Source organism: Rhinatrema bivittatum, chromosome 9 (genome assembly GCF_901001135.1).
Source record: "Rhinatrema bivittatum chromosome 9, aRhiBiv1.1, whole genome shotgun sequence".
Taxonomy (NCBI): domain Eukaryota; kingdom Metazoa; phylum Chordata; class Amphibia; order Gymnophiona; family Rhinatrematidae; genus Rhinatrema; species Rhinatrema bivittatum.
This window is the reverse complement of record NC_042623.1, coordinates 166,278,680-166,296,572: the sequence shown is the minus strand read 5'-3', so window position 1 is coordinate 166,296,572 and position 17,893 is coordinate 166,278,680. Positions and strand designations below refer to the sequence as shown.

Genomic DNA, 17,893 nt, shown 5'->3' with positions numbered 1-17,893 from the left:
TACACCTTTTTTATTTGCGTAAAGCCGTGCGATAGGGCTTTATCTCGCTGCGATGATTTTGAAAATGCTGTTTTTAAGCTCCTGGAGAGCCAGCCTAGCTATCAGGGCCACTGAGGGGGGAGGGGGCGAGAGAGAGAGAGAGAGAGAGAGAGAGAGCGAGAGAGCCTAGCCATAATGCCCTCACACTAGATAGGTATTTATCTCTCTCTCTCTCTCTCTCTCCCCTCAGTGGCCCTGATAGCTAGGCTGGCTCTCCAGGACCTTAAAACTACTAAACATGGCCCAGGAAATACAACAATTCTGGCACTTATCGCAAAGTGTGAAAAACATAGTGCTTTGCATAGGTATTAGCGCAAATTGCGATAAACTGCCTATTACTATAAAATACACCCATTTTCCTATCGCATGTGATATTTAGTGCATTTTGATAAATCCAGGCCTAGCCAGCTAAGTGGTGACTAATCATAGCTGGATATTCAGCAGCCGCAGCTTAGCTGGATAAGTCCAACGTATCTGGCTAAGTAGCATTTGAATATGGACCTCTGAGTTGCTAAGAGAACAGAGTGGGTGGGCATAGAGCAAGGTGAAAAGGTATATGCTGCCTTTCCTTGCCAGAAGAATTCTACCCTTCCTTTCCTGTCTATGCATGCTGTCTCACCAGGTACCAGCACCACATAAAGCAATTGCTGCATAAATAAAAATATGCAGATAGTTGGACTGGATGGACCAAATAGTCAATCGGCCATCATGTTCTATGTTATTATGTATGGGAAAAATGGAGCATCTTAACTCTTCCGATACAAAAAAAAAAAATACCAACAACATGTATTTTATTAGTTTAGTTTGTTCTTGTGTTTTGATGTTTCTCTGCTATGCTATGTTTTATTGATTGTACTCTCCATAAATGTTTGTTGTTATTTTTTACATTTCTTTTATATGTTATTTATGTTAATAATTTCTAGATGGCTTTCCTGGCCAAAATAGCTGCTCAAGGTAATGTACAATACTAAAACCAATAAACATATAAGCGCAATATTCAAAGCAATGCCATTACAATTCAGACCAATCTAACAAATTAAAACAGAATAAACATACAAACAGGAGCTCCTCAGTCATAACTGACTGAACCATCAGCACATGTTTACCATCTTCTTGGAATACCATGATTTTACTTTCTTACAGAAGCTCAGGTAATTTCATTCTAATCTAATGTTGAATGGTAATTGCAATAAGATGTTTTGTTTCCTCCTTATTAACCAGGAATAAGTCTGGCTTTCAAGATAACCAAACTATGTAAATTAACTTTGTTCAGAGATATAAAATGTGCAAATGTATTTCATGTTTATTCATTGTGCAGACCTGTTGATTGTTATGATGGATTAATAGTATTTGTGGTAGGCAGGATCTGGCTAGATGTCAAATGAAGAAAAAAAACTAAGATGGCTGCTAGAGAGAACTACAGTTCCCAGCAGCCCTAGGACCTAGTCTCTGAGAGAGCATGTGCAACATTAAGCTGAGTCAGAATGTCTTAGCAGATGTTCCATAATTGGCTGTGTGATGCTTTATAAAAGGGAGTTCCCTAGCAATATGGAGATCCAGGCTCAGGAGTAGAGCCAGTACAGAGGTCCATGGAAGGAGAAGGGGGTCAGAGAGACAGAGGCAGAAGGGGAGCTATTTGCAGGCAGAGCCCTTCCACAGAGTTAAGTTAGAGCTATCATTTTCTCTTTCCAGGAGGAAAACTGGAGGGGTTTAAAAGTAAAGTTAGTAACTGCTTGAAAGTTTGCCTGTTTCTGAATCTTAAGCAATTGAAAACGTGACTCCTTCCTTGGAAGATTTGAGAAGATAAGCTGGCAAATGTATAAATGTTTGTATGCCTCAGCACTAGCTCTCCAAATGTTAAGCAGATGACCAGTTACTCCTTAATTAGAAAAGTTTAAAAGTGAAGTTATAAAATTGCTTGAAAGTTTGTCTGTACTACTAATCTCTTTGTACAATTGAGAATGTGATTCTTGCTTAGAAGGTTGAGAAGATAAGTTAACAAATGTTTAGATATTTGTATGTACAGTTTCTCTGAGTCTGAAGCATTTAAAAAGTTACACCTTAATTAGAGGCGTTTAAAAAACTATGTTGCTAATTGTTTGAATGCTGGTATGAAGTAAATGTTTCTTTGTTCAACTTAAGCACTTGAGAAAGATCTCACCCTGATTAAAGTTACTAAGAAACCAGGTTCCCAAATGCTTAGATATTTCTATGTATTAGCCTTATCCCCTGTACGTGTTAAGAGATAAACAGGGAATAACTGTTAGCGCTGTTAGGTATTCATGTGAGCTGAACTTATAAAATCTTTAGGAGTCTGTACTGGTTATCAAGGGTTTGTTTGGTTTTTTTTTAGCTTTAGAAAGCTGAGACTATAGCTGGTTAAATCAAAGCTTTCAAGAATTGTTGATGATCCCTGGATCCTAAGCTAGGGAACCTTTGGAGAATTGTTTGTAGTTAGCAGGGACTTAAATATTAGACAACACAAACTGCTACCAGTTAATGAGACCTAGGGATTTCTTCATTCAGGTTCTAAAGACAATGGTGAAACATCGGGAGTAGGATGAGGAGCTCCCTATGTACAAGTAATTGTTATGGGACCTGATTTGAAGGTGAAGAAAAGATTAGTAGGAGTTTAGGAAAGCTGTTTTGTTTATGCACTTGTCCTTTGTTTCTAACCCCTGGAAACTTACTTTATTAAATTCTAAAGTCTTGTGTTAAACTATATAGCCTGCTGGTCAGAGTTGTTGCTTCTTCTTCTATTATCTGGAGTCTATTTCAGATGTATCTGAAAGGCCAGGGATCCTTTTAAGCACTATGCTGAACCTTCAGATGGGAAAAGAGGTCGGACCCTGGTTCAAGAACCCCCTCTACTGACAGTCCCCAGTCTAGACAGCTACAGCTCCCTGTCATCTAGAAACAAGATGATAAAGCGCCCCCCACTGGTCAAGAGGCAGCATCAGCAGCTGAAACACTGGCACCACTGACCTACGGCACAGTTTATTCCACAACAGTAACACAACTATCCCCATGGCAGGACTTAGCTGGTGAGAGTGCTAGAACCTCATCTTCCTTAAACTTTGGGTCTCAGAATAGGTTATGGACTTCCCTCCCACTCCATATCCACAGCATAGTTGGTAATCTGAGAATTTTCTTACCTGGCTTTCTCACTGAATGAAATGGGGGCAGTGCCAGGGGGCGCATTTAGCACTTTTGAGAACCGGAATACAAAATATCAATACCTATCGGGAAATACGATACAAGATTCAGAAACTCAGTGCATTTAATAGCTGGATTTATTTCTCAGAAGGAGCAAATGTATGAAATAATCGCAGTAAATCCAAATAATTAAACAATAAAGGGTCCACATAATGAGAAATGTGTTATAAAACCAGCCCTTGAAACCCACCAAAAGCGAATTGCCATTCCACAGATATTTTCCAAACTTCCCCATTGTCTTCACAGCTTGCCACATTAACTTTCTGTAATTCCCATATGGGCCGATACAGTAAAATCGTGGGAGAGTGGGCAAGCTAGCGCGTCACTAGCGCCTCTTTTTTTGACAGGAGCGGCGGCTGTCAGCGGGTTTGACAGTCGACGCTCAATTTTGCCGCCGTCAGTTCTCGAGCCCACTGACAGCCACAGGTTCGGAAACCAGACATCGGCAAAATTGAGCGTCCGGTTTTCGACCCTGCGGGCCTATTTCAAATTTTTTTTTCTATTTTTTTTACTTTTTTTAACTTTTGGGACCTCCAACTTAATATCGCCATGATATTAAGTCGGAGGGTGCACAGAAAAGCATTTTTTACTGCTTTTCTGTGCACTTTCCCGGTGCCCAGAGAAATTAGCGCCTACCTTTGGGTAGGCGCTAATTTCTGAAAGTGAAATGTGTGGATTGGCTGCACATTTTACTTTCTGAATCGCGCGGGAATACCTAATAGGGCCATCAACATGCATTTGCATGTTGTGGGTGCTATTAGGTTCGTGGAGGTTGGATGCGCATTTTGGACACGCTATTACCCCTTACTCAATAAGGGGTAAAGCTAGCGCTTCTGATCACGGGGTAACAGTGCGCTCTGCCAGAGCACACTGTACTGTATCGGCCTAATAGTAAATGTATTGAAGGACTCTTCTCCTGCATTCAGACGGGTCAATGTACTAAGCATTTTCTCCATTGGCACAACATAGAAAAAACCTCTGGTACATCAGATCCTATATAAGTTTGTTAAATTCCTTTGTGTCAGTGGATAATTAAACCTGTGAAAGCACCACTATGAGTAGATATAGGTGTTCAGATTCGTGGCACTCATCCACTCTCACGCAGTAGGAACTCCGCCGGATCCAGCTGCCCCGCCCAGCCTCTCTGTAGGCGCCATGCTGCCACATAATATGCGTGCAGTGGCAGGAGGAACCTGAACGGCGCCTCCTGATGATGTTACCCACCTGCCCAACTTAAGCCCAGGCTCTGCAATAGTTCCTCGCTTCAGCAACAGGTCTCCTGATGTGCCTTGCTTGTCAGTTCAATTAGCCTTCTTCCTGTGTTTCTGTCTGTTCCGTGTTCCTACATTCCATTCCTGCTTTTTGTCTCCTGCCGTTTTTCTCTTGCCTTGTTCCTGAGTGCTTGCCTTGCCCTGTTCTGTTTCTGTCTGTGTCTTCCCCCAGTCTTGTGTTCTGTCTCATCTTGTTTTACCTTCCCTTGGCTTGACTTCCTGGACTCTGGCCTTCCTTGTTTTCTGTCTGCCCTGACCTCTGCCTGGCTTTTGGACTCTCGTTCTCTCCATTGCCCTAAGAACCGCCAGCTGCCAGAACCTAAGGGCTCAACCTGTGGAGAGAACGGCTGGTATAGGCCAAGCTCCGGCCTGTCCCGCTACAGGGCACACTGCCAGCTAATGGGGTGGGCCTAACTGGTTCGCCCACCAGGTTGCGCTAATCATCACTCAGCACCAACAGTTCACCAACACCAGTTCCCGTGCCAGCGTTACAATAGGCAACTACAATAGAGAACACAATGAGGTCCTTAATTCAAAAGCATTTATCAGGATAACTTGTGAGTTATCCTGATAAATGCTTGCTTTTGAATATCTAGGGCACTTATCTGGCTAAATTTTAGCCAGATAAAAGAGAAATGGCCAGGGGCATTCTGGGGTGGAGCTAAGTTATCTGGCTAACCTTGCCAGTATTAAGCTGTATATAACAATCTTTTCAGCTGGATGACTTTAGACCTGACTCGGAGCAAAGTTATGCAGCTACATGCGATCAGATTAGGTTTAGTTTATCATCTTATTGAACTGCCTGTCTATAAATACAATTAAAGTGATGTACCATAAAATAAATTTACATTCATAATAAAATACAAGTCAATAAAAAAGGCATCACAATATAAAAAATCAAATACATAAAAATCAGGAGGCCAGTATTCAGTAACGTGGTGATTGGCCAAGTTATCCAGCTAAAGTTAGCTGCAGGACATGCCCTGGATATTCAGCAGGATAAATGTCCTGCTGAATATCTCTGAATAAAACTATCCTATTCACTTTAGCCAGATAACGTTAAAGTTAACTGGTCATCTTTTGATTATTGCTGGTTAAGTTTAAAGTTATCCAGCTGCAGATAGACAGATAACTTTCACCTTAACCGGCTATATTTAAAAGTATATAGCTGACTACATGGCAGAACTTTTTTTTTTTTTTAAAGAGCTCTGCGAAAGCCTGTGGCCCAATTTCCTGACCCCCCTAGAAAGTGTTTTCAAAATCTTTTCTGATGGGCTTCGCACCACCTATACCCCTCTGGAAGCACCTAAGAAACAAATATGGTGGGGTCTGCTGGGTAGTCTCCCCCACATTCTCTGCCCCCTCCCTGGTTCTGGGTATAGTGCCAGAAAGCTCTGCTCCTCTCCCTCCCCCTAACCTAACCCTAACACTATCACCCACCCAGTACCCCTACAAATCTATCCTTGTGCTCGGATCGTGGAGCTTCTAGCCCAATCCCGGCTGCTTTTAACATTGGGGTTGCTATTAGCAATGCTAGTTGCGTACGCTTCCAATGTTGCAGCCACAGCAATGCTGAAAGTGGTCAGGATCACTCTAGGAGCTCCCTGATCCTGGCAAAAGGCCGAATTTGTAGAAGTATCAGGTAGGGATGTGCATTTGTTTGAAATGACTTAGACAAGGCCAAGGATACTGTGCATGTTTCATGTGGTTTTGCAACATGAGACAATAGAAAAAAACACTAAATTTAATGTTTTTCCTTCTATTATTTTTAGTGTGCAATATTCAGAAACAGTGCACAATATCTGCTTTTTTTGAAATAGTGTGCACTATTTCAAAAACCTATTAAAAACAAAAAACCTAAACAGCATGGAAACGGGCCCCCAAATGACACTAAACAACATGACACAAGATGTTTTGGCTGCACACTCCTAGTAGTAAGTAGGAAGGTAAGGGATGCGGTGGGAGGGAGGGAGAGGCGTAGGGCTTTCTGGCACTCTGCCTGGAACTGGGAAGGGGGTAGGGGGAGTGAGGAAGTCCACCCAGAGGATCCCTCCATATTTATTTATTTATTTATTAAGTGCTTCTGGAGGCATTCGGATGGGGTGGAAGTTGCTAGGCCCAGCATGACAAATTTTGAATATATGATCGTGTGTTGGGGATTTGGGCACCGACCCACATGGGATGCTTATTTATTTTTAGCTCTGCTACTTAATCAGCTATATTCTTTTGATTTTAACCAATTAAGATGAAAGTTATGTGTTCACTTCTCTGAGGCAGTTCTAAAGTTATCAGACTAACTTAGCCAGATATAGTTGAAAATTGACTAAGTTAGCCAGATAACTTTACCCTGCCCTGGAATGTCCTTGGAATGCCTCTTTTCTTATCTGGATAAGTTAAGTTTTATTGAGACATGCATATGTATAAAATAAGAAATGGCAAAGAGTTATCTGGATAACTTTTAGCTGGATAATGAGTTATCTGTCTAAAGATAAGTGTCTCAGTATACAAAAAGTTGATATTTAGCCAGATAACTCATGAGTTATCTAGCTAAATGCCTCTGAATACCGACCCTTAGGTCTATGATTTTAAGAACCATAAGCTTAAAAGGTACTTAAGATCAAAATTAAAAATGAGCATAAAAATTCTCTTATCTATCTTACGGTTCCTCCAGCCCCTGACTCTCTCAGTAGGAGTCAAAGTAGTGAAGGGACTGAGAGTATTGTCTGTAGGGGCAGTTCATAGCTCCGGTGCCTGTCCCTGTAGGGAAGAGAGTAAGACCACTGGTTCTGACTTCACAGCTTCTCCCAGAAGGATAAAGTAGTGTGGCTGCCCATACTGGTTCATAGTAGGCGTCTGTGTGGGGAATGGTGTAGTAGCCTCGCTGTGAGTCCAGCTCATTGCTCTTCCAGTCCCTGCCTTTCCCACCAGAATCTCCTGTATGGAATGTACTAGCAGTCCTGCCTTTCACAGGTCCTTCTGCTCCACACTCACCCATCCGGAGGCCACAGTAGAAATTAATCTAAGAGTGTTGGCTTACATCTGAGAACTGGATGCTCACAGACTTAGGGCTCACTGTGTAGCTTTGTAGTTCTGAATTATGAGCACTTCTGTATCCTTCCTGGTAGCACAACAGGAATTGCTGTGAATGGAGCAGTGGTGCTCAACCTGGTCCTCGAGCCTCCACCTGTCATTCGGGTTTTCAGGATGCCAGTGTATATTTCATGTGTATTCATTAGGGATATCCTGTAAACCTGACTAGCTTGGGGAGGGGGTAGTGAGGGCCGGGCTGATTTGAGCACCATTGGCTTTGGGATATGGATAGGTTGTTCTCTATGGAGAAAAAGATAAAAGTGCTTACATCAGGAAATGAAGTTAATTGCTATCTGTAGGGTATGATGCAAGAAAAATGACTGAGATATTATTGGAGTGCTGCCTATAGAGGATGGTATAAGAAGGCTAGCTTTGGAAACAGTTGTTGGATTACTGTCTGTAGAGGATGGTATGATTTCTGACTTCTAGATATCGTTGGCTTGCTCTCACTGGGAATGATATGAGTTTTGGTTTGGCCACAAGCTGCTGCATTGCTATCTGTAGAGGATTCTGGCTTTGGAGTACTGTTAGATTGCTATCTGCAGAAGAGGGCATGAGCTCTGCTCTCTGTACAGGCAGGCATACGTTCTGACTTTGAGAGAAGCTGCTGGAATGCTATCTGTGCAGGATGGGGTGAGCTTTGGGAGATGTTACAAAAGTGCTGTCATTAAAGGATGGAATAAGTGTGTTAGATTTAGGGAATGATGTAAGATCAGTGGTTGTGGTGTGGAGAAGTTGATGGATTGCTGTCTGTAGGGCATGGTATAAGAATGTTTGCATTAAGAGTATTTATTTATTTATTTATTTTTAGATTTTTATATACCGGTGTTCCTATATGAAATAAAGATCACATCGGTTTACATTGAAACAGAACATGAAAATTGCCAAAAGGCATTACATAGAACAAGGTTATGAAACTTGGAACAGTGTACATAAGTTCAAAATTTAACAATAACGTTGTAACATTGATGACCAAAAGATAAAGGAGAAAAAAAAAAAAAAGACTTAAACAATTAAGTTGACAGGTCTTATTGAGCATAAAAATTATAACGTATAAGTGAGAAAGTCTCAAGTGTCCTGCAGCAAGAGATTAGATACCGAAGTAGGTAGTGGTATGGAAAATGGGGGTTTGTGAAGAAGATATGTTCTTGCTGGTTGGAGGGGAAAAAATGATGATCATGGTCCTGGAAAAGCTTGGCTAAAGAGCCAGGTTTTAAGTTTTTTTTTGAATGAAGAGTGGCAGAACTCAAGCCGAATGTCTGGTGGGAGCGCATTCCATTGAATGGGGCCTGCTGTAGATATGGCACGTTTATGATGCGTTTAGTATATGACTGTTGTCACTAGGGAATGGTATAAAATTGTTGTTGTTGGTATACTATTATATATATACAGAATTATATAAGAAAAATCTGGGAAAACTGAATTATTCTGATTTTATTTATTTATAAAAACTTATTAATTGCTTTCCAGTTTTTACTATAAAATCTTTCAAAGCAATGTACATGAGTTTATTAGTACTAAATTTCCACCCTGATAGCAGGCACTAACAAGTTTTTACTCCTAGTCCCTTCACTACTCTGACTCCTACTGAGAGAGTTGGGGGCTGGAAAAACTAAGAATTTTTATGCTCAGTTTTATTTTGATCTTAAATATGGTTCTTAAAGTTATTCACCAGGTGGTCAATATTCAAGGCATTTGGTGGGATAACTCACAAGTTATCTGGCTAAATCATCTTTTTGAATAACGAGGCACTTAATCAGTCTTTAAATAAAATTTTTCAAAGTGACGTGCATCAGCATATTAGTACTCTTTTTCCACCTTGATAGCAGGCACTATCACATTTTGATTTACGCTAGACCATCAGATTCAGGTTTTTGCCCTCCAAGTGTAAAATGCAGTGTGGAAGGTGAGAACTGATGCCTCCTACCCTGCTGGTCCATAAAGATGGGTGCCCCTCCTAACGATGCCACAGAGTCCACCAGCAGCAAACAGTTATACCTGAAACCAAGAAAAAAAGAGGTGATGCTATAAGAGGCAACACTCTACGAAAGATTTCGTTGGAAGGAAATAAGGTTAAAACCGCGTCCTCTGATTCTCTCTTTTTGTCTATTTTCATTCTACAATTTTTTAACTCATTTCATTCTGCTCCTCGCTTTTTCTCTCTTTCCTAGTCTCTCGTAATCTTTCCTTTCCCCATGCCTCTTGCCTGCCTTTGTCTCACTTTCCTCTCCACATTTTGTCCCCTTCTTTAGCTTCCTATTTCTCCTTTTGGTCCCATTCTGATTGGAGGTTTCAGTGAAATATGGCGCATGAAGGGTTCACTCGTACCGACCTGTGACAGAGCTCTCCCACTCCATCCAAGGGCTGTACCACCCCACTGGATGACTCTCCATGAGTGATGAAGAAGAGGCAAGGCTTGTGCTCGGCCAGGCCCTAAAGAGAAGGAAAATGAAAAGTGAGACCGAGGAAGAAAGAGAGACAGATAAAGAACAACAGGAGGGGCAGCCTGATGGTCCACTGACAGCACTCTGCACTGCCTTGCAGGAAAACTTGGGTTCTGCTCTAAGCTTCTGCTCCTTAGGCTGGCAAAAGCGGGAGAAGCAGCACCTGTAGCCCCTGCAGGGAGGGAACCACAATCCTTGCTCAACAGCAGGTGTACCAGGCTCCGAAGGGAGATGCAGTCTGTGCCCCTCCATCGAGGACTATCCCTGTGATGACTCAGTTACAGAGGAAGGAGGAAAACAACCCAAGTAGATGTGGTGCCACAGCCCTAGTTGTGGTGGGTTCCAGTTGAGCTAGAAGCCAAAAACAGCAGGAGGAAGGTACTAGGTTGTTTCTCCTTTACTTCCAAAGGAAACATGAGTGAGGAAAAAGAAGCCCAATGTTTCATTTTATTGGTTTTAGAATGTAAGCTATAAAACTAAAGACATGTCAAACCAGATCTCGCATATCTGTCAGCAGACCCAACACGATTGGGTGTACATACTGTGCATTTTCACAGGGTGGCACACCTGGGGGGTATGTTGTTGTCGTCATCATCAGACTGATGTCCTCAACCAGTCCTCTGTCAAGCAATGATTGGGTGAAGACAGTGAAACCCGTCACCAGCCGAAGAATAAGAGAGGCTGTTGGGCCTCCAGCACACCCCAACCCGCCAACGGCTGAAGAAGAAAAGTGGGTTGCAGGGAGGCCGTGGCCTTGCCCCAGGCTTGATGCTGCAGTCTGGACCAGAGTCAGAGTCCTGACACTGGGGCCTCGACCCAGACCTCAGCCCTATGCCGGGACTTTGGCTTGGACCCTGGGGCCTGGCTTGGAGGCTCTGTCCTAATGCCTGGGCCTCATCCTAGGCTGAAGCCCAGGCTTGATGTCAGGTCCTGACCTGGAGGCCGGGGCCCAGGCCTCAGAGCAGCTCTGACAATATAATTTTCTTTCTTCTTTTCTTCTTCAACTGACATTGTCCAGTGTGGACGCATCAGAGTTAATTAACCTCAGCGCATTCACCCCAGTGGATGGCACCATTTTGATGTGCAGAATTGCCTAGGCCTCGCTGGTGAATCCCTACCGGGTAAGTGGGGGCCGGTGGAGATCCTAGCCCCGGGACTTTTAGGGGTGAGTGAGAGTGAGGGATGGGAGGCCCCATTTTTGTTTTATTGTTTTGGGGTTTTTTTTTTTAATGTTTGATTTATTTTTCTCACACTCAATGTGTTACTAGGTAAAATGAAAGAGTTCTCTTATGATATGAGGTATCATCTCACAATAGTTGAGAAGAACGGCCACTGAGGACTCTAATGTGAGATAATATCACTTGTACTGAAAGAGAGATCTCCTTCTGTACCTGATAACTGATTATGCATCAAGCAATGAAGTTTAGATTATTGGTCCAAAGATAGCACTTCCAGCTCATAGTGTGAAATGTCCCAATTTCTAGCCCTGTGTTCTGACTGTTCAACAATCCTGGATGTTTATATAATCAATATAAAACATGCTAGTTCCTTCAGTCAGTCACATGTCCCAAATTAATTAACAGCCAAATCATAATTAGGGCCCCTCATCTTCCATAATCCTGCAGCATCAACCTTCTACCATAGGGAAATTCTGTATCATTTCTATCACCTCCACCTCTTGCCCACCTTCCGTGCTGTCTTCTGTTGCTCTAGCCCTTCTGCTGCTGCTCTTACTTCTCCCTACCCTTCTGCAGCTGCTTCTTTCCATTCTGCAGTTACCAAAGCCTTCCTACCAGTGCCAATATTCTCTATTCAAGCTTCTGCTGCAACCACCAGTCCCCTGTTGATCAGATTGCTGTACTTACTATGACAAAATCAGGACATCCGGGGATCTGATTACAGAATACTTGGTGGTTTACACATGTTCACCACAGTAATGTTCCCCTGAGGTGAGCTTGCTCTCCATGTCCTCAGTCTCTGGTCTTCTTGTGACTGGACTCCTCAGTCTGTCACTGAATGCCCTAGTTCCATCCAGAGATGTAATATCTTGAGCCATCCATCCTCGTTCCCTCCTCCCACCTAGGAGAGACTGGATTGGTTGCTCCTGCCCTTTATAACCAGCCATTTTGTGACTAAAGGTGTGGTTAGTCAGTGCAGAGAAGACACCAGAGAGACAAGTTGTAGAGATATTTTTCCCTTCCTAGTGAGGCCTCCCTGGTTCACCACTTTCCCTTTTTGGAGGGGGATTCGTTGTGCACAACCTGCCAGTGGATTCTAGGTATTTAGCTGCAGTAAGGATAACCTTTTGGTCTGAATCCTTTTGGAACTTGCACTCCATGACTGAAGCCCAGCGAGCCCATATACTCCCTGAAGGAAGCAAGCACCTGTGACAGGCTTGGCTGTGTGAGGTGAGTGAAGGCTGAAAGAAGTCTAACACAGAAGGGAGTGCATTTCACCCTGCTCCTTTGGGGCAGGTCATCCTCGCAGGTTGTACCCAGAATGCGGGGCTGATGACCAGTGAGCCCATTCCCCCAATGAATGTGACAAGCACCTGTGACAGCAAGAGTCCAGTCTAGGAAGGTTTTTGTAAAGAAAGTATTTCTCTTTTATTGTGAGGAGGCTTTTTGGCCGCCCCTCTTCATTGGGAACTTGGCTGGATCGGCAGGTTCCCACCCTCAGACTTTTCAACCCGAGGCGTCAACTTTCAGAAGGAATAAAGTAAGATCAAGGAGACCCCATCCGGATGTCCAGCACAAGTATGGGACCAGGACACGGGGCAGGGTGTTTGGGAAGACACTGGAGCCTAAGTTAGGATTTTTGCTATGCTAGAAGGGGACCCCTGACCTAGGAATCTCAGGTGAGCTGCTGGGAGATCTTTAATGCACATCTTTTACCACCATGGGAATCTCGACCAGTTTGCTGTGGCGAAGAACACCTGCCCAGAATGAGACACCCTACTTCGAACAAATTCATCTGTAACTACACCAGTATTTAAAGAGTAAACTTTTCTGATTAATTTAAAGTCAAGTTTTAAATTATTATTTAACACCCAGTGCCTGGTTCTGCCTATTTTGTTTATAGCATCTCCCTCCCGGGAATGCCACAACTACAAGCGCACCCACAGAGGATCACACACCACTGTCTGGGCCACATAAAAAGAATCCCCCCCAGATATCAAGAGTCAAGCTTGGGATGGAGTCAGCTAGCCGGAGCAGCTGACTCCATCCCAAGTTTAAAAGCTGACGCTTTTAAACTCTGGCTCTGTTGCAGCATAACAGCTCCCAACCCAACCTCAAAATAAACACACAGTACCTTCTTGATATTCCAGCCACCACCCTACTCCAAGGGAACACACTTGCTACTTTTTAGGGGTGTGTTGGGAGTCCCTACCCACCCAGCACGCTAGAGACCCCACTGTCGGAGCTCCTGCCTTTCCTGACTCCCCTAGCAAAGACTGCTGGGAGCTGAGGTTTAGACTTATCTTCAACTAGTCTGATGGCTTCACTGTGCCTTTCCTAGCACAGTGCCCCCTCTGGACTGGCACGGTACATACACCCCGTCATATCCCTACTTTAATTATTACCAACTGTCTTTCATTAACAGAAGACACATCAATCACTTCAACGTCTTCCAATCAATTCCATATCTCTATTGTCACTGTTTCATGTGGTCAATAGCATTAACTCTATTATAGCCCTACATGTATGTCTTGAAGCTTTGTTTTCTTTTGCACGAGGCTTTTGAAGGGCTACAATGTTATAAACTTTTAGTAAGGAAGTCTCCTTTTCCCTTGCCCTTCCTTCTGTTGTATATTCAGTTGATACATACAGAGAGTTAGAGCTATTGTTCTCTGACTCTGAAGAAAATAATTAATTTGGTTATTGTGTTTCCAGCTGATTCCTCATCCCCCTCTTCTTCCTAGCTTTCAAACTCCCTATTCCTTTCTCACTCCCATTACCAATCCTCCATCTCCCACCATTCCAGGGCCCTCTCCTCTCTCTTTCTCCTCCCTCCCATCACAGGTCATTTTCCCTCTGCCCACTACTCAACCCTTTTTCTTCTTCCTTACACCCTTCCTGCTATACTGGTTTGCCTATCCTTCTTTCTCAGTCCTCCCTTCCCCCCCCCCCCTTCTTCCTGCCCCATAAATTCTAGTATCACCTCGTAAAACTAACAAAAACTCCTCTTTGACCAGGCACTTTGTAAGGTAAAAAAAATTCTGCCAAAAAATCTATTTTGCAAATATGCCATACCATAGCAGCGTTTGCTTGGTAATCTAAATGAACAGGCTTGAAACCTTGGTGTCATCATGGACTCAACCTTATCTTTCCATCCCCAGATTAATAAGGTTGTGAAAAGTGCCTTCTTTAAACTACACATGATTTGTAGCCTTCAACCTTTTCTAAATGAAAATGATTTAAAGATGTTCATACATTCTTTAGTTGTCTCTTCATTAGACTACTGTAACGCTTTTTACTTAGGTCTGCCACAAACTACCCTTCGTGCACTTCAGTATGTCCAAAGTTCTACAGCTCGAATAGTTTCTGGGCCTTCAATGTGTCAACATATTTCTCCTGTACTGTTTGAATATCCTTAGTTACCTACTGAGTGGTGGATAAAGTTCAAAATGTTACTATTGGTTTTTAAAGGGTATCAAGGTTTGTCACCAAGCTTTATCAACCTTCAAGGTCTTTAAGATCCGTTTCCCAGTGTCTCTTCATTCTTCCATCTCTTAGACAGGTTCAGGCTTGACGAAACTCGTGAGCGCCTTTTTTTAGGACCCATCTTTGTGGAATACATTTACCTCTAGGGCTAAAGGGAGAGAGGTCTTTCATGCGATTTAGAAAACTTTTTAAAAATCATTTCTTGTTTAACTTAACTGAAGATATGAATTAATGACTGTTCAGTTTTTATCTAACCTATTGAAAACCGGTCATGATGATGGCCACTGACCTCACTGAAGATTTGCGAGTAATCCAGGCTAGGATCTGTGTGGAAATATGCTAAGCAAGAATGGCAGCTGTACTGATTGTTATGAGATCCATATTCAAAAGCCATTTAGAAGGCTAACTCAAATATTGTGTGTCCAAATAGCAAATGTGGCATATTCTGCCTCATAGCTGTCTAAATTATAACCGGAAAAGTAGTTATCCAGCTATAATTTTAGTTGGATAAAAAAGGGGAGTTTTGGGGGCATTCCAGGGAAGGGCAGAGATATCGGCAAAGAAGAGCTGCTTCTGAGCAGGTCTAAAGGTAACCACTCTTGTGTGGCTGGATAACACACTACATAAACGGATAGCTTTAAAAGATATCCAGCTAAGTAGCGTTGTCATTACCCTATAAAACAAAAGTTTAGAGAGTGACCAATCCCCTCCCTCTATGCTGCTGCTAAAGACTTGTGATGCCATAGTATCCTAACCCTATCCCTCTCCCCAAACCTTTTTAAATCTTGAGAATGTACTTGGCATTGTATGCCAGACCCTAGTCTCCAGTCCCGACTACTAAATACCCATTTGACTGCCTCCCTGCCATAAAATGCCAGGCACTTTCTCAAGATTTAAAAAGGTTTGGGGAGAGGGGGTGTGGGGGTAGGATACTATGGCCTTGCAAGTCTTTAGCAGCAACTTAGGGGGGAGGGATTGACCACCTTCTAGTCTTAACCTTTTTTTTATAGGGTAATGACAGTGTTACTTAGTGGGTTATCCGGCCACACAAAGCCGGATAGTAAACACTTAACTGACTTTATTCAAAAATAGCTGGATGGGCTTTTGTTATCCAGCTCTATATAGCCATATAACTCTAGGTTGATCACATTCAGCAGGACATTTATTCTGCTGAATATATGGGACAAGTTATCTGTCTAACTTTAGCTGGATAACTTGTCCACTAACTGGCTTACTGAATACAGTCCCCTATGTTTTTAATTTGTTTTAACTAGTTTTATTTTTTTTTTAAGTTTTTTGATGTTTTATTAGTCATTGTCTGATGTTTTTTGTTTGTATTGCTTTAATGTTTCTTTACTCAGTTTGATTGTTTTAATATGTTGAATTATGAATGTATGCTTGTAAACTGCCTAGAAATGTTAATAGGTAGTCTATAAATTTGGAATAAATAAATAATGGTTAGATACAGGAAACCAAATGATTCATGGTGACCTAATTTTGATATGTGCTGATTATACATGATAAGAAGTGGTGATTGTCTTGTGTGGCAATCCCTTGGGATCACCACTATATGGCTCTAGTTCCCTACATCTTGGACTAGGAGTTAGGGTTAGACATTGGAGGAAAGGGTCATACCATATCTGGAATAGTAACTCCAATGAGGTTGCTGGAATGGTCATCCCCCTACCTGAATAAAAGCAGGATGAGTCATAGATCAGTGTGGTAGATTAGATTCAGTTTGGAGATATGTGGATGTAGAAGATTCTTATTGTTTTGTAGTTTTGGCCTACTCCAGGGACCAGTCCTCATGGTCTACAATCCAGGATAGGTGGAAGACTAAATCTTTTCCACTACAAAACCTATATGATTGAATAGTCTCTAGTGTTTTGTTCCTGGGTTTTTTTTTGCTGAGTTTGGAGTTTTTTTGCGAGATTCCTGGTTCTTGGCTTGGGAAGGGATCATTTATTTATTTTTAACTTTTCTATACTGGTGTTCTTGTAAAAGATACAAATCACATCGGTTTACAATGTAACTGCAAAATTCGCTCAGGGGCGATACAAAGAACAGCGGTGACAATTAACAGTGGAACGGGTCGTGGGAAGTCCCTTTGCTGGGCTGGCCTGGATAGGAAAGACTCTGCCCACCCCAGCTTACAATCTGTGGTTAGTGGCCAGTGGTGATCTGCTGCAAGAGTTCCAGTTTTGGACATTTGAGTAAATATTTATTTTTGCTTTTGGTAGATTGGCAAAGAAGATTTTTTTTTTTTTTTTTTGCTGCCACCCTTCCTGCCCTAGAATGGGGAAAACTAAAAGTGCTGTTTGTATCTTTCATGTGTCGTCTGCGAAAAATAGAAAGCGAGTAAGACCTTTCTGATTCATTGAGAGACCACCATCTGGAGTTTTCCTCCTGGTGAGAGAGATACAAATGGGAATTGTTCAGGGTATGAGACCTTGTCAGTATATTGGAAGGGGATTTCTGCCCACAGCTAGGATACCTCTCGCAATATGGGAAGGCTAACTTTTTTCTATGCTCTAAAAGTTGAGTGTTTGCCTCATCCATGTACCGAGGGACACTTGCACAGATAAGGAAAGTTGGAGAAATGAGGACACTATTGTGCCAAGAACTGGTACCGTATGTATAGTGCCACAGCTTGCTATTGAAGAATTACTGCAGTAACGTTTTATTGTTTGAACACCCAGTCTGAGTGTCCAGAACATTTTGTTGGCACTCGTGTGTGTTCCACCTACAGTGAAGAGAGACTTCATCAGGAGAGTCACCCCCACACCTCTGTGGGACAGAGAGAGTAGCTAGCCCCAGGACCCTGTGTGACCCTCGTCTTCCAGGCTCACGTCTAGAAGGGGGGCTACATTTGTTTAATCTATTGTTATGTTTATGTTATATGTAAGCTAACTGTAATCTGCTTAGAGTGAGATATTTATCATAAGCAGAATATGGTTGCAAAATTCTTAATCATTAAATAAATAACTCACTCCTGGGAGTGGACATAGTGGTAGGAATAGTGGAAAGAGCAGACGATGCAAGGGAAAGTATGAGGATTCATACTGGGGGGGAAAGGGGGTTAGGAGACAAATAGGGGAGAGAGGAAGAAATTGAGAAGACATATGGTGAGGGGAAGGGGGAGAATGAGAATAGGCAGTAGAAGAAAAGA

At 42.5% G+C, this 17,893-nt stretch overlaps 1 protein-coding gene across 1 annotated transcript in view; it reads right to left on the bottom strand.

Annotated features, from left to right (window-relative positions):
• The window catches only part of AGXT (alanine--glyoxylate and serine--pyruvate aminotransferase), a 70,019-nt gene that overhangs the window by 17,141 nt on the left and 34,985 nt on the right, over positions 1-17,893 (bottom strand). Inside the window, 4 exon segments of the mRNA XM_029615169.1 lie at positions 3,195-3,246; positions 3,249-3,278; positions 9,544-9,614; positions 9,949-10,049. Of these exon segments, the coding sequence (XP_029471029.1) occupies positions 3,195-3,246; positions 3,249-3,278; positions 9,544-9,614; positions 9,949-10,049 (254 nt within the window).